Raw genomic sequence first — 18274 nt, 5'->3', positions numbered from 1 at the left:
TTGTGGCCATGTGAAATGGCACTCTGAAACTTCTAGTAGACTCAAATTGAGGTAACTTTCTTGCTCACAACAATTTTATGTCCAGTTTCTAATATAAGCCATTATTTCTAACACATGCCATGGTTCCATATTTGAACTAATGTTAATACCACCTGCCCCTACATGACTCAGTCTGAGCACATCCCTGGGCCACATCAAGCACCATGGCAGATTAATCATTCCTTATGGTTTTAACAGGCATGCTGGGGGAAAAAAATAACTGTCTCCTCCAACTTTGGTTATGAGTGAGTTTCTTACCTTTTATTGGTGAAAAATAAACTTATCTGTCATAGGAGAAAATAACATTACACTCATATGGAAGCAGAGGCGAGAAGTGAAGCCTTAGTCACTATGGAGTCCTGTCCCAGGTTCCACTTGCCAGGACCCTTGAGCTGTTCTGCTTCCTAGAGAGCATCCTTTGAATCTTGATATCTCCAGTATCTTCCAGTTACTACTCATTTAGCCTAAAGGTCTTTTAGTTAGAAGTGTTGGCAATTGAAAGAGCTCTGACTAAAAATGCTACTCTATCAAACCAGTTAATTTCATTTAAATTTTAATTTAGTTGGCATAATTAGGTAGCAGACCCAGTGACTTCAAAAATGTAGAGAATCAGCACCAGATTATAACAAGACCAAAAAAGCATCATCCTACAGTTACTTATAAGTTACAAAAGAAAATTAGAAGTGCAAAAACTTGAATCACAAATGTAATTTAGTTTCAGAAATAATAGGACAACTTGGCATGTACCTTCTGATGTGTGATAAATAATACACCACTTGAAAAGTATTCCATAAAAATGTTTAACCTAAGGGTGGTTATACCTCTAAACCTAATATCCAGTGTGCAAGAAATGCAGGAACACATGGCAAGTTACTCCACACCAGCAGGAAATTATCAAACAAATACAGGATGTAGAACATTCTATGCAATAATAACTGACCTGAACTTCAAAAAGTCCATCTTAGTTTAAAAAGTGGTGAGACTGTTACAGATAAAAAGACAAAATGATATGATGACTTACCAAACAAATGTAAAATATGAAATTGATGAGGTACTATTTTTTAGAAGTATATAAGGGAGAATTGTGAAGAACTAGGAAAAGTTGGATGTAGAGAAGATATTAGATAATATTATGGAATTAGTATAAAATTTTCATAGTTTTTAAAATGATTATTGTCAGTGTTTTCACAGTTTGGGATACTGAAAAGACTCATAAGACTCTGTAGAGCATATGCACACGAGGCTTTTACTACAGCAGCAGAGGATGATGGAGTAAAAGCAAGCAAGGGCAGGCAAGCACCATGGACTCCGGCAAATATTTCAGGTGCTTCTATCCACAGTTGTAAGGGTGTGTGTGTGTGTGTGTGTGTGTGTGTGTGGTGTGTTGTGGTGTGTGTGTGTGTGTTGTATTGTGAGTGTTGTGTGTTGTGTATGTGTGTTTGCCTAGGACATACTTCATCTCTGAAATACAATCCATGAAGATTTTGTGAGGAATTTTGACTTAGAAGCAAGGTCTCCCAAATTTCCAGGTGAACCTTTTGTCAGGCTGCATGCCTGGTTATACCAGGTGTAAGCCATCAATATGTAAACTAGCCACAGGAGTTTCAAACTTTAAACAGACTGTATTTAATCTTGCCCTCATTTTGGCCAGGAATCAGTACCAGACTTTCAGATGTTCTGGGAGATAATTATGGAGCTGTCTCAGTCCAGCAGTAAAAAATAAATCTTACCCATTGGCACTGTGGGAGAATGCCCTAATTTATTGGAATTTCATGCTGAAATGTTTTGGGCCAAAATATTCAGATATCCATGATTCTACCTATCTAAAGAGATATTTAGTGAAATGAGCAATATATGGTAATATGTTAGCAATTACTAACTATAGGTGGATATTATATTAATCTTGTGTGAAATATTCTTTTAAATTTTCATTATGTCTGAAAAATCTTCACAATAAAAATAAGGAAAATCAATAAAGACTCCTGCTAAGTTGTTCTGTGATCTTAGTACAGGACATTATTTTAAAATTCTTCGAAAGAAAATATTTTGGTATTTAATAGATTACATATTTATATGAGATCTTAGCAACCTCACATATTTCTAATTCTCTTTTCTAGATACAATAATGCTGCAGTGTACATACACACAGATTATATATAATATACAATGTCTAAATTTTTGTACAATGTGAATATATAATATATGAATGTAATATTCATATGTAATATTAATATGTATATTATATAGTCATATTCTAAAGTTCAGGTATTAAATTGAGTCAAATCTGTTTACCATTCCTCCCTCTCTCCCTCCTTCCCTCCCTCCCTTTTTTCCTTCCTTCGTTCTTTCCTTTCTTCCTTCCTTCCTTCCTTCTCCCCTTCCTTCTTTCCTCCTTGCTTCCTTCCTTCCCTCTTTGCTTCCTTCTTTCCTTCCTTCTTTTTGTTAATTTAGTCATACTGCAGACAGTTACTTTGTGCCAAATACTGGACAATGTTCATAGAGACAATGAAGAATAAAAAATTGTCCCTGGCCTCTGCCAAGCTAACACTTGATGGAAGTTATTTCCAATTTAATTGATGGAATGTAAAGAAACCTGGCTTTTTAAGATGAGGTATCATACTTTTAGTAACAAAATCAGATGATATGTATTTTTTAAACAAATTTAAAAATAAAGAGCATAATGTTTTCACATATATGTGCTGTTCAAGCCCAACATTTGTTACCTGAAACTCCTGAGATTGGAATTTATAACAGATCATATGCTCAGAAACACTCACAGAGTTTGGGATAGAACTCATGATAAAATACATATTCCCGTTATATATCCTCAGTGTATTTGGAGAATAAAACTCTCAGTAGTTCAAAGGTGATCAAATAAGTTTTCACCAACAAATGATTTTAGGTCAGATTAGAATTTAATATCAAAAAGCTTAAAATAAAGAAAACCTTTGAGTTGTTGGTTGAAGGCAATGGTTGGAGAAGGATGTCGATATATTTGATTTATAATCTATCAAGATTATCCATTTTAAAAACTTGTTACAAGGATTACAATGAGAAAAGGCAGAGCTAATAACTGGGTCACTAAATTCAGTAAAGGGATTCAGGCTAGGCTTCTCAGGGAAAGCTTTATTTGAGCTATTATCAGAAGGATGAATAGAAGTTAACTGTCTTGTATAAATTTTAAACAATTTCGTAGATATGCAGATTTCACTTTTACCTAACTTTTTTTTCATCAATTTTATCATGCATATGGAGTTTGATCACTAATTATTACTACTAAAATCTATTTCTAATAAAGTTAACATTTAGATATCTGAATGTCTGTCTCTTGAGCACATTTAATCGTACAGTTGACTTGGCATTTTCACTTTTTATCCTGCATAAGTAGAACAATTACTAAGACCAAGGTAATGCTTAGCAAAAGAAATTGGCAATATCCTCAGAAGCATATTCATAGCTGTGGTCCAACAATATGATATTGTCCACGCAAAGGGCCATCTCCCTGAAATGTAGTTAAAATGTACGTTTGTGTACAGATGAGTTTGAACAAAATAATACAAAAAGAAAACTTTACAGAATAGATAGGATATTGGACATATGGAGAAAGTGTTATTTGCAGAAAACATTAAAATCAAAAAGAGATAAAAAAATCTTTTTTTCAAAACAGAGCTAGTTAATTATTGTTCCTTGTGTTGAAGCTCATTAAAAAGCTTCTTAAATTATCATAAAAAATTCACATTGTAAGTTAAAATTTATTTCTTTTTATGTGTAAGATAGATTTTTCTGCATAATTTTCTAAGACAAAACTGGAAGTCATTTTTATACAATTATATGTTCAGTAATTTATGAAGATAATGTAATAGAAAAATAATAAAAGCAGAAGTACTTCAAACTGTATTTAAAATAATAGTTTCAGAAGGATACAATCTGGAGTAGATTGTAACTGAGGTATGCTGTCAAAAATATAGCCACTAATTCATTGAAAAATTTTATCCATTCATTAGAAAATATTTATTGAATTTCTTCTCCCTACTAGTCACTGTGTTGGCATCAGACACGAGGAGGGAGAAATGGCCCCACTGTATTGAACATAGATGAGAAAATAAACACACACATCAATAAAATTATTTCCAATTGTGAAAAGTGTTTCACAGGAAAGCAACAACAAAAAGGGCCTCAGAAAATAAGTAGTGAAGATCCACGTAGAATAGGGAAGACTTCTGTGAGGGAGTGCCATTTAAACAGAACCTTGAATTATAAGAAGAGGTTACTAAAGAGAAGATAGAGAAAAGACTTTGAAAGCATACGCACCATTCCTGAAACAGTGTAAGCCAGGAACATTTTGAGGAATTAAGAGCAGTTTTGCTTGCCATAATGAGCTAGTGATTTGAGGAAATTAAGAGATAAAAATAGACAAATTATACATGGCCTTATAGGTTGAGATAAAGACTTTGATTGTATTCTGTGTGACATGGAGATCCATTGAATAATTTTAAAAGGAGAAGAAATATGGCCAAATTTCCACTATAGTAGAATCTGCTGGGAAAAAATAAAAGTGAATAAGGGATGCGGGAAGTGGAAGCAGGGAGAATATTTTTGGAGACTGATTTTCCTCAGATATCAGTTACTATCCCCAAGTTTTCTCATTCCAGTAGTGATGTCATCGTTGCCAATTACCGAAGCCAGGAAGTTAAGAATCATCAGTCTTTTTATTTTGAATTAATGTGACAGTAGTAGAGAGAGAGAAAAAAGTAGGCATGCTGTATGTTATTTAGAGGATAAGATCTATAGATTTGAAATTGATTTGGCATAAATCCACAGGAAAGTGAAGAATCAAGCATGTATTCTAAGCTTCTGGCTTGAGGAAGTGAGCAATCAGCAACATCAGCCCTGTGACTTACTAAAGTTTTACTGAGGTATACTTTGTAATGTAATAGCTGCGAGAAACTGTATATCATTGAAATTTAGAAAAGCTTATGACAATGTCATTGGGTTAATAGATAGCCTTTTCTTACAAAGATTTGTAAAAAATGAGAGGCCCTAGAAATTTGCTGTGTATATTATGCATAAAAATATCACCTCAAGTGAATTCGTTTGGAAAAGAAACTCAAAGCAAGGCCAGACAAAGAAAACAAAAAGAAAAGAAAAGAAAGGGAAAGGACAAGGAAGAAAAGGCAAGAAAAAACAAGACAGACAAAAAATTGGAAAAATATGACAGAGAGAGCAAGAATTGTATATATCATAATTTTAAAATATTTTAAATTTATAAAATTATTTTTTGACTTTTTTTTAATTCAAGAAGACCCTGGATATAAGTCCATCAGTATATAAATAATTGCTAAGAACTGGAACTAAATTTTAAATAAACTACACTGTTGAAAAAGCCAATATTTTCAAGAAAATTGACCAAAAGGTATCCTTGTCTTCATTTCCACTGACATCTTATGACTGCCATATTTTTTCAGCTATGGCTCTTTTTCTACCAATGGCATGTCACAAAAATGTGTGAACCTCTGGTCACTATAATTATTCATACCAATATTGCATAATTTTACCTCAGAATGTTTTTTCCAACTACATTCTTTTTCCAGGGGCATTTATATTCAATGTTTTTTCCAGGGACATTTACATTCTGAATACTGTGCCTCAAAGTCAAACTGGTTAGCATTACAATCTTGTCTGGTATTATATATGCATTTATTAATGTACAAATTGATCTTGTAAATAGACTATATTTGTCAGGAGTTTTAGGTCTTGTGTTCCCAACACCTAACAATAGATACTTGTTGAATAAATTATGAAAGGGAAAAATATTTTTTAAGAAATTTTGAAAACTTAAAAAGGAAACAAAGGTGTCACAATGGAAACAAAATTTCACTTTTTTTCCTCTGAGTTTAGAGTAAATCTCAGATTCAAACACATCTAAGGATGTACAATTATCAATTATGTAATTCCAAGGGAAAGTAATTTGTACTTACAGGTTAGATATGATAATTAATTCACTTAATTCTACTCATTTGCTTTAAAAAAAAAAGAGGCTGTCAGAAATAATACATCACAGTAAAACCTCCTATCCAACAAGAAAAGATCGTATTTGGGAAAACATTTTCATAGACCTAAATTTAGTAATGTTTCCAACTTACATTTCACCAGTTAAGCTTCCCATTAGAAAACGTGTTTGTATGACACCAGTTCCACTTGCATTTTTTCCCATAGGTTTCCCAGCAGACGTTTACAATCCTTTAGTGATGTTATAGCCAGAATTGTATTAGGTAATAATATAAAATCCCTAAATTTTATGTACAAACCTTCACTGATATTTTTTAGTTATCGTGAAAGAATCCTTGTATTTATTTCTATTCTAATTCTCCTCATGTCATTGGTATTTTATATGTATTCATTGTAAACATGTGTTGAATGTTCTAAATTTATACAAGCAAAACAATGTACATATTCTAGCACTTAATATTTTCCCTCTCCCTGTTTTTTTTCCATGGCTTTCTCTTTCTTTCACTATTGCAAACTCTGACCCTGAGAGGCAAGAGTCATGACCATTTAGTAAGATGTATCGTTGAGTATCATAAAATAGTTGGATAGTCTGCCATTTTTTTATAGTAGCAAAAATAGAATGTTCATATGCTTGCCCATGATTTTTATACATTTTTAAATTTGTCTACCACCATGCCTAAATTTACCAAATTAAGTCCATGTATATAAAACATTTGCACAAATGTTACTCAAGTTGTCTGAAATAAAAATACATGTATTTTGCAATTTAGAGCACATGACACTAAAAATGTATAGCTCCGTTAACTCACCTTTTGAACAAATTTCAGCAAGAAATTTCAGAATGAATATAAAAAAATTAAGAAATATTCTAATATATAGTAGCTGAAAAGTTTACAGAAGTAAAGAAGAAAGACACAAATTAGTAGATTCTGAAGAATTATCTATATGAACCCATAACTATTCTCTTTATTTTGGATATTCTATTGTTTCCTTATAATTTGTTTATAAGTTTCCTTATAAATAAACAAATTATAAGGAAACAGTGGAATATCCAAAACAGAATATGCAAGCCAATTAACAATCACCATTTTTACCAACAAAAATATTGAAAGTCAGAAAATTGTGGAATATCTTTGAAAGGCTAATAAATGATAATGGCAAATCTAGAATTTTTTGTCAATTAGATTTAGAATTCAAGAGCAGATCAAAATAGAGACATCTTCAGACAATCCAAAAACTGAGGGTTTACTAGCAAGAATAGTAACTTTTACAGTATATACTATAGAATAAAGGATAATTAACTGGATGTAAATTCCAAAATATTAGAAGAAGAAAGGATGTGTAAAAATATATATAAGCAATCACAATTTTATTTAACAAGCACACCAACAATATGTGATTTGTGGGAATAAGAAAAACAATGTAAATATAAAATAATGAACAATTTGTAGCAAATATTTTTAAACAATTGCAATTAAAGATTTTTATTTAACAAACACACCAACAATATGTGATTTGTGGGAATAAGAAAAACAACATAAATATAAAATAATGAACAATTTGTAGCAAATATTTTTAAATAATTGCAATTAAAGAGCCCTAAGACTTTGTATTGTTTGGGCTTGGTGTTAATAAACTTTATATTTTATGTTAATAATGTTTATTAGAATATCAAAATTGTGTAGCAAAAGAAAACTGATAATGTGAATAATTTCCAAAATAAAAGAGATGTTACAAAAAATGTTAAAGTAAACAAATGCAAAACAAGGCAAAAAAAAAAATCAAAGTGAGAAAGACCAGCAAAGTGAATAAAAGGAAGAAAATATGACTTTAAATATAAAAAAAAAATAAATAAAAACCTAAAAAATAACATGCAAGTTGCCAAAAGAAAACAATTTACTCAACTGAATAAAGGTCGTTAAAGGATTTCTTCAGCTGGTGAGCACCAGGCAAACCTGAAGACTAGGTGGTTCCAGACTGAAGTAGGATTAGGCTTCTAACAGAAGAAGTCTGTTGAGTATGCCTGGTTTAGGCTGGACAGATATTTTCTGCTTTAACTGAAGTTGAGTTTAGGTTTTTGGGTTCTTTTCTGTTTGTTTTTGTTTTATCTGTTTATGTTCCACTTTCAGAGTCTCATTATCCATCAGAACAATATTATATGAGAACAATCTTTGCAGTTGATGGGCTAACCACGTTCCCTGGGTGGGGCAGGGGAAGTAGACAAGAATAAGAATGAAGTGGATGTAAAGGAAGAAGGCAAGGGGCGGGGGATTATTACCCTCTAGTATGTTTGTTTTAATCACTTTACATGGTTACTAGTTTTCAAATTTACTAAATATTTTATATGATTCAAATCATTAACTGAGAAATTTATTTCAAATTCAGTGCTCTTTGCAAAGTACTGGCTAGATGTTGGAATCCAAAAATAAACTGTGAAAAAAGGCCCGTGTCCTCAGGAACTTATGTTCAGAAGAAATGGAAAAACAAAATTAAATAAGTGGATAGATACATGTGTGTTGTTTTACTAAGACCTTATTTATTAAATATTTTGCTAAGCCTATAATATTAAATCAGCTATTTATATATCTCTATATAACAATGGTTCTAGAGTCAGGAGGTTAACCTTGTGGATTCCTCAGTGACCTTGAGTAATCACTCAACCAAAATACATTTGTATTTAAATACGAACATACGTTCGAACATTATGTTGTTACCCTAGCCACTTCACAAAATACGTTCGAACAATAGGTTGTTACCCTAGCCACTTCACAAAATATTTGAAAAACACATTGATAGACAATTTGATGATTCTATAAATCTGGTAAATGAATTAGAAATATTATAAAAGGTTTTTCTGAGAGGATACCATCGAGCAAAAAGAAAATGACTAGCATTTGACACTATGTAACTTTAAATCTATATTTCAGGGACCTCTGTCACTTTCTTGGGGAATTGAATCACCTATTCCTACTTAGCAGCATGAAAATGAGTTGAATCTCCAGGTTATAGCATTTGAAGGCATGCCTGAGAGGAGCAGATTCAAAAATCAACAGGTGGTTGATGTTTTCTGTGGGGAGCATTCCTACCTCAATCCTGCTGCTGTGACCCATTCCTAAACAGCTTTGGGGTCTACAGTCCCCCTTGGTACCCGCTGGGGATTTGTTCCAAGACCACCACCAATCCTACCACCATCATCCCTTCATAGCAAAAGCCAGAGATGCTCAAGTTTCTTATATAAAATGGCCTAGTATTTGCATATAACTTACACACACTCTCTTGTATACTTTATATCATTTCCAGATTACTTACATTAATAATACTGAATACAATACAAATGCTAAGCACATAATTGTTATAAGGATCGTTTTATTTGCATTGTTTTATTGTTGTATTTCTTTTTAAAAATTATTTTTGGTATTTCTTTTAACAAATATGTTTGATTCATGGTTAGTTAAATCCACCCACAATGGGGGTATGGAGGGTCAACTGTATTCAGGAATTTGCATTAACAGACTTAAGAGCCTAGTAGATTCTTTGCTTAAATGAACTCTGTGCAGACACAGCATTCAACATTTCTATTTTGACACTTTAAGCAGACTGCAGTGTTTGACAAGCTATTTCAGTAATATGCAATAATCTTTACAAAATAGACATAGATGTTCTGTGACCCCAAATTCTCTGAAACTCTAAACTCAATTATTGAATCTATAGTGGTGTTTCTGATCAGATTACAAGACGAAGGAAGCAATGGAACTTGGCCTAATGTAATGAAAAATATTGCTATCTCTCCACTGATTATTTTGGATGATGGGAGAGCTGTATAGCCATTTAACTAAAGAGGAATCCTTTCAGGAACTACTCTGAAGTACTTTAAAAGATGGAGTTGCTGAAGAAAAAAGATTGAAAACAATTGGCTTAGCTCTTCGGAGCATGGCAAGAATGTAACTATAATCTGTCATTGTGGGGGCAGACAGATTGCCTGAAAATTGAATAAATTGGAAATCACTGGAAGGCAGCTATTTTGTCCTTGAGTGCATTAGGTATCTTGGAAAAATGTTATTAAATGGTGAACAATTGCTATCGAAAAGTTTCTAGTTGTTTGGAATATAGAGTTACATAAAGTCAAGATTCTATTATTATTCTAATAATAGATAAAATCCGAATGTAAAGAAATTGTTTCCTATGAAATATGTAATTTAATTCTTATCAGAGCAATACTTTAAACAATTATTTGATTAGCCTGTGTTTGTGAATGTATATAAAGTAAGCAATAACCTTATTTTCTCCTCTTTGTAATTTATTTATTTGTTTATTTTTATTTTTTTTTTTACTTGCAATACTTTTATTTTAGACATGCAAGGAAAGCTATTTCAGAATCTACTAATTTAAAGCAAGCAGCTGTATACAGACAGCAAAAGAAGCAACATTTTGTTACAGCTTAGCACAAGGCATCCAACACAAACAGGCATGAGACAATGCATATTTATGTAGCATTAAAACCAGATGAATAATATATTGTGGGGCAGGAGGAGGAAAGGAGGGGAAAAATAGAAATGAAAAACCAATGTTTCTCAATGCTTCCAATATATAATGCTAAATTTCCCACCTGATAGCACATCCAGGTGCTTCAAATGTAGTGCATTACAGTGAGAATGTTAAGAATGGAAAATCTTATCTGTGTACCTACCTAATACTAAGTTTGGTCAAAACACATTTTCATAGATCTTCTTTCAGTGGTAAATCGATTTGAACATCTTGTGAAGTTTTTGTTTAATAACTTACTTAACTTAGGCTTTATGCTCTCTCTATATAAACAATGAATTCTTTTCCTTTTATAAAAAATATGCTGCATGTTTTATTAAAAGAATATGCAATAGTTATCAATATTAAAGGTTTTAAAATTCAGAAATATAATGCCACAGTTAACAAAGTATTAAGTATTTAAATGAGGACTTAATATATTAGAATGCCATCACTAGTAAAATATAAGTATTTAGGTATTAAAACTGAATGAATATTAGAATTTTTGAACTATATAAACTCAGCATTAATGCTTTGAAAGAGTTATTATTCAGCAAGATATTGCAGAACAGACTTCAGACATAGCTCTCTAATAAGTTCTTAAAGGGATTGTTTGATATTATTATATAGCACAAATGTGATTCAATAAATGTGGCACTACAAAATTTCTTAATACTGAATGTTTTAACCTTAAATATTATATAATGGTACAAATTAATTTTAGTTTCTTGTAATATTTTCACATATACTTTTATGTGATACATTAGAACACATTAGCTCATACAGATTGTAAGATAATCACACAAAATAGTTTCTTTTTTTAACCTCAATATTTGAAGACCAAGCCACACTATATATTATGGCACTGCTTATTTTGACCTAGCACTTCAGCTATATTTTCTTTGGTAAACATTTTAATGATTGTCATGTTTTCCTCTTATAAGATAAATCACAGATGGTTCATTAATAATATGTATGTGTTTAAGATTTAATATTACTCAAAACACTTCTAGGTCATATTTTGTCAAGCTGAGATTAAATCAGTTGCAGAGAGGAATGAGCTGTATCAAGATCACATATAGAATGAAAATAAAACAGAAAAGTTTGGAATGTGAACAGGAAAAAAATACAATCATAAAAGTACTAGTTCTAAAATGTTCTACTATTATTATACAAGACAATAAATCACCATGCTGAGGATATTTTCTTTCATATGTATATCAGCATTCTATTTGCTCTGTGAAATTCTGCATACTCGATGAGTAGTCATTTAGTACACAGGGACATTAAAATATTCATGACGTGGCATCTATTAAATGTGAGAATACTCTTCATAGGGAGAAACCCCTCTTCACTGGAAAAACATCCTTCAAGAAGAAAAGAAACTCTCCTGCAGTAGATCGGCCCGCTCAATTGCTTTAAGGACATTTTTCTTGGATGTTTCCTGAACTTCCCCTCCCAAAAGAAACTCATCCAAAATAAAATAAGCCTTCTCAAAATTAAAGATGATATCTAGTTCACAGACACTGCCGAAATACTTGTCAAGTAATTCCACATAACCATGAATTATTTCCAGGGTAATTAGTTCATTGTCCTGATCCTCAATAGCACAGCAAAAATACAGACTAGCATATCTTTTGTAAACAATCTTCAGATCTCGCCACTCAAGGAAGCTGCACATTTTAGGTTTCCGTGCTAAAACGGTCTGAACAAGTTCTCTTGTGATCTTTTTCTTCTCTTTGTCTGATAGTGGGACATACCATTTTTGCAGTCGAAGCTTTCCCTGACGACTAAAAAGCAACATAAACTGCATGGCGGCCGCGGGCCGCGGGCGCGGCGGAGCTTGGCCGGCGGCGGCGGCGGCGGCGAAGGGGAAGCCCCTGTCGCCGTGCTGAGGAAGAGAAGCCGTGGTGCTGTGTCCTCTTTGTAATTTAATTCATTAGAAATTGAGAATCTCAGACTTCTCTCCAGCGCTATTAAATCTGCATCTTCATTTCCAGGTCACTCATATACTGTTTAACTTTGAGAAGCACTGCTGTATATTGTCCTGAGAGTCCACACTATGAAATAAATTGGCCCTTATTTACTCCTCAATTGAAATTCTTCAGACTTTCTTAAAGTTTCTAAATAAGTCCCAGTTAGTGGAAATGACCTGAATTTAGTTTAATTTTTTTTTTTATCATGCATTGCTGTCCAAAAGAAGAAAGCTTATTTCTGCCAACTTCTTCTTATCCTCAACTTCCAACCACTGTCACGTCTGTCTTCTTTCTTTTTAATATTTTCAGGTGAATTAGAGGTTTGTCAACCGTAAGAATGAAATATATGGTTTATGGCCTATTTTTATGTAACTGGTCATTCAGAGATCTGGAAAACACTACCTGTGTTTATCTGCAACTAAAATCTAGACACCTGAGCCTACACTGCATAGCGAAACAGGTCACTAGAAAAACACAAGCAATTTAGAAAGGCTTTTAATATTGACCAGTTGCATTTTGTTTCTATTCATGTCTATCGCTTTCTCTTTTTTATTCTAAATTGCTTTATTATATTCTATATTTAATATTCTATCATTAATGTCAATAACAGTCAATAATAATTGAGGACTCAGGTTTTGTCAATACACTGATTTATAATTAGTACAATATGTTATGAGTTTCCTTCGCACATTAATATTACCAGCTCTTCATTTTTTGTTGTTCACAATATATCTTCAACTACCTTTTTATTTTTAGGCAATGTACATATTACAATTTAAGAATAACATCTTCTTTGTTAAATATTTATTTCCACCCCTTTTCAGAAAATTAGATGGTTTACACTTATTGTTAGAAATAATATAAAGCTTTTCTGGTTTTGTGCTTCTAAATAATATTATTAATATATTATTTTGTAATTACAAAAACTCCTTGTTTTTGTTTTGTAATTACTTTCTCAATAAAATAGAGCTGCAAATATTTTGTTCCTTTAAATATTTCAAATAAATAATTTTCATTTATAATAAAAAATATAAAATATGCCAAAGAATTTATTATTTCAAAAAATATGTCATTCACCAATTTGCTTTTAAATTTGTGAATACAGTCTCATTTTATTTTAATACTTTAATCATAGATCTTAACTTTTTTATAATTAATTTTAATTTGTATTTAACATGGTAATAATATTTTTACTTAATTTTATATTGTTGGGTTAGTAGTCACTGTTAGTACACATAACTATTTTAGTTTTTCAACATATAATTTTCATTAATCTTATTCAGATAAAGTTCATTTTCACTATTTTTCTTCAACTGGAAATATTTCATATTTTAAAGACTTCCATTCCTAACAAATGTGGAATACAACATTTTTAGCTCAAAATATTTTTCAAAACAAAACAGAATTTTTCCAGTCTTCACATATAAAACTAAAGCAACAAGCTCAAGTCTATCCAGACATTTTATACTTCAGAAACGAAAATATTAATCTTACGTGTTTATGGCAGATGTTTTTCTTATAATTTTAGTTAAAAAATATTTGTAGAAGGTTTTTATAGTAATATAGTCAGAAAATTAGTCTGCATTTTTATCTACAAATTAAGCAGTATTTTAAAAATTAGCTCAGGAAATTTTATTTTATATTGTATTTTAGTCTGTATTTGAATGATATTTAAATTCTTAGATTTTCACTTTAGATGTGGGAACTCAGGTGCTTAATTCTATCCTCTTTAATTTTATATCTGTGATTTCTTCTGCTTCATTTTCAGTTCTATTTTTTTCCTGCACTGCGAAAGAGTTTCTAAAGATTGTATTTAATATTACAAGCTTCATTTAGTGCTCTATCATTTGGCATTTACATTTTTACATAGTTTTAAAATTATATCTATTTCTTTGTATTTTTTATCTAATTTTATACAATTTTAAAAATCATGCACCTCTAATATCTATTGACTAGGTTTAGCTTTCATTTCAGAGATAACATTAATAGTGAAAAATATTATCTTAAATGCAAAGATATTCATTATTTAAAAATTGATCAATGACATTCACCAAATTATCACAGGGACAAAAACATAAAATGATCATCTGTAGAGATGCAGAAAAATAATTTGACAAAATTCAGCACTGATTTATAAGAATTATCAGCAAAATAAGAATAGAAATGAAAATTGACCAACAACCAGAAATGACAGCAACAACAAAATACCAAGTCAGTAAAGATGGAGAGAAATAGGGAAGCAGTGAAGGTAGATGTCATTTCTGTTTTTAGTGGTGGAATACAAGGTGTTCTTGTGCTTAAAGGTCATGTTCTTGTGATAAAACGCACTGCAGACACAACACAGTTTAATTGGCTGAGGCAGGTGACTCCCTTTAAGCATCAGGGTGGAACAAACTACACGACAAAATGTAATTTTAAAAACCACTCTCATTCAAATGTAATAATATCAAAGCACCCTTAACTCATTAATGAGTGAAACAATGAGTGTCATGGTCTGAATTGTGTTCCCCTCCCCAAACCCGTATGTTCAAGCCCTAACCGCTAGTTATACACATAAGGTAAATGAAACCTTATTTGGACACAAAGTTTTTGCAGATGTAATCAAGCTAAAATTATGTCTTTAGGTGGGACTTAAAATAACAGGGGTTATCTTTATAAGAAGAGGGAACAGAAACAGATAGGATGTGGAGAGGACCATGTGAAGAGAGAAGCTGAGACTGAAAAGGATTTATGTATTAATATTGACAGAAGCCAAGGAACACCATCTGAAGTTCTGATGGCAACATCAGAAGCTAAGAGAAAGGCATGGAAAAGATTCTCACCTAGAGCATCCAGAGGAGAGGTTGGTCCTGCAGACACCTTGTTTTCTGACTTCTGATCTCCGCAACTGTGAGAGAAGAAATTTCTGTTGCTTAAAGACACACAGCTTGTGGTACTTCATTATAGCAGCCCAAGGTAACTAATATAGATGACAAAATTGGTTCCAAGGGTGTTTGAGGAACTGGACCTTTATAGGCATTATTTTCATAATACTGCATTAAGCTATGATAACTAGATTAGATTCAAAATTGGATAATGCCCTAAATGCAATAAAGCTATAATTTTGAGATAAAATTTTAATAGCTTTATGAGATATAATTAACATCTGGTATACTGCACATTTTTGAGGTGTGAAATTTTTAAACATTAACATACGTATATACTTGTAAAACTATCACACTATAAAGAGATCTCAAGCCTCTTCTTTTGACTTTCAACACATTGTCAATCCAGTATTAATCTGGTTTTATTACCATATATTAGCTTTTATTTTCTACAATTATATATCAGTAGAATTATAGAGTATGAATTCTTTTTGTCTTTTTTCCATAAGCATAATATTTTTGAGATTCAACAATTTCTTGCATGTTGAAGTAGCACTTTTTTTATTGTTACGTATTATTTCATTTCATAGACATACCACTATAATTTATTTACTAAACTCTTGACCAGAGGTTCTCAAATGAGGGACATTTTACCTGCCAGGGGACATTTCCAATGTTTGGGGACACTTTTAGTTATCAGAGGTTTGTGGAGGAGGGGATAGAGTGTGCACGGGCCAGGGTTCCACAAAGGATAGCTCCCCACAACAAAGAATTAAGCCACTTCAACAGCTAAAGTGCTGAACTTGAGAACGCCGCTCTTGGTGGACAGTTGCATGGTGTCTGTTTTTGACAATAATGAATAAAGGTATTTGTGCAAGCCTTTTTATAGACTTATGCTTTTCTCCCCCCTAGGATAAATGCCTAGGGGTAGAACTGGTACATGTAAGGTAGATTTAGTTATCCAAAGTAGCTGTACTGTGTTACACTCCCACCGTCAATGTATGCAAACTCTAGATTTTGGTTTCTTGACATCTATGCCAAATATCGGTAACACAATTTTTAAAACAGTAGCTTTTCTAGTAGATGTGTGTATAATTATCTCATTTTATTTTTTATTACTAACGATATTAAGAAATTTTTCATTTGCTTATTTGCTATTATATCATTTTTGTGTAGCATCTGTTAGTTTTTATAGTTCTCTTGTTTCTATGTTGTACATTATATTTATGTATTCTTGTTCTTATTCATAATAAATAGTATATATAATTGTGTAATTAAAAATAAACATTAAAGTATAAATATATTTATACATTTCTGTAGTTTATCATTATATAATTATTGCTTTCTGAATAAAAAGAAATTTCTCCACAGTTTGGATAAAAAGAAATGCTTTCATGTAGTTTACTAAGACATTTTCTGTGCTTTATATTTGAAGCCTATGCTTTCACTTTTACACATTGTTCCATAATATATTTTGGACTCATTTAATTTTGAACTCATTCATGCTTTTGTTGTGAGGAAGGACTTGAGGCTTGTTTTCTTCACATTTATCTCGTAGTTCTGCACACTTTGTTAAATAAAATTATCTTTCCCCTTTGAATAACTGCAGTATCTTTGATATTATATTATTCATATAAGCATGGATCTATTTGTGAACTCTATTCCATTCCATTACTCTAATTGTTTATCCATATACTAATAACACATTCTCTTGATGACTATAGCTTTAAGTTATTGCATGGTGTTAGGAAGTGTGAGTATTCCAACTTTTTTTTCAGCTTTTTATCATTTGTTTTTGCTCTCTTGATGTACATTTTTAAATCAGTGTGTCAATTTATATAAAAATATCTTTTGTGATTATGGTGAGGATTTCTGGAATGATTAATTTGGAAAAACCAAAACCTTTTCCACACTTAAATTCACTGAACTTTCAAGCCATGATTATTGTATTAGTTTGTTCTGGCATTGCTATAAAGAAATACAGAAGATTCAACAATTTATGAAGAAAAGAGGTTTAATTGCCCCACTGTTCTGCAGGCTATACAGGAAGGATGATGCTGGCATCTACTTAGCTTCTGGGAAGACTCAGGAAACGTACAATCATGGCAGAAAGCAAAGGGGGACAGGCACATCACATGGCCAGAACAGCAAGAGAGTGAAAGGGGAAGGTGCTACACACTTTTAAATGATCAGATCTCATGAAAACTCACTCACTCACTATTATGAGAACAATATCAAGAGGGATGATGCTGAACCACTCATGAGAAATCCACGCCATGATCCAATCACCTCCCACCAGGCCTCACCTCTAACATTGGAGATTACATCATATCAGATTTGGGCAGGGACACACATCAAAACCATCAATTATTGTATGTGACTCCATTTATTTAGAACTTTCCTACATCTCCCAACACTTTTGCTAGTTTCCTATTTAGAGAGATCTTGCATGTAATTTGTTAAAATCATATATACATATTTTATTTTTATTAGTATTTTACATGAATTTGATTTTTATCATTAATTGCTCATTGGAAATATATAGAAATAAGTTAATGGGTTGACTTATTTTTTCTATGATGTGGCTAAAATTACTAGTTTATTCCAGCAGCTGATTTTTACAGTCACTAGAAGTTTATGTATACGTAATGGAGTTGTTTAAAAATTTAGAATTGTATTTTTCATTTCTTAACTGTGTATGTTTTACTTATTTATTTGATTTGTCTCACTGGTTAATTCCTCCCATACAGTAGAGAGAACAATAGTGAAAGAGGACACTTTGTCTTCTTCTGGATCTTAAATGAATAATTTATTAGTTCAAACTTCAGTGTGATATTTCCGTAGATGCCTTCTATTTGCTTAAGG

The 18274-nt window shown here is 31.8% G+C and overlaps 2 protein-coding genes across 2 annotated transcripts in view; both read right to left on the bottom strand.

Moving 5' to 3' along the window:
* LOC109023850 (uncharacterized) overlaps positions 1 to 18274 on the bottom strand; it is a 293482-nt gene that overhangs the window by 149627 nt on the left and 125581 nt on the right. The window contains exon 4 of the mRNA XM_063700455.1: positions 15368 to 15432. Within this exon, the coding sequence (XP_063556525.1) occupies positions 15368 to 15432 (65 nt within the window). The remainder of the gene's footprint in view (positions 1 to 15367; positions 15433 to 18274) is intronic.
* On the bottom strand, positions 11876 to 12505 carry LOC115931299 (AP-1 complex subunit sigma-2-like). Its single transcript, XM_055367898.2, has one exon. The coding sequence runs from the start codon at positions 12380 to 12382 to the stop codon at positions 11939 to 11941; it is 444 nt and encodes a 147-aa protein (XP_055223873.1). The 5' UTR covers positions 12383 to 12505; the 3' UTR covers positions 11876 to 11938.

Source organism: Gorilla gorilla, chromosome 19 (genome assembly GCF_029281585.2).
Source record: "Gorilla gorilla gorilla isolate KB3781 chromosome 19, NHGRI_mGorGor1-v2.1_pri, whole genome shotgun sequence".
NCBI lineage: Eukaryota > Metazoa > Chordata > Mammalia > Primates > Hominidae > Gorilla > Gorilla gorilla.
The sequence above is the reverse complement of the archived record's forward strand: the minus strand, read 5'-3'. Positions and strand labels throughout refer to the sequence as shown.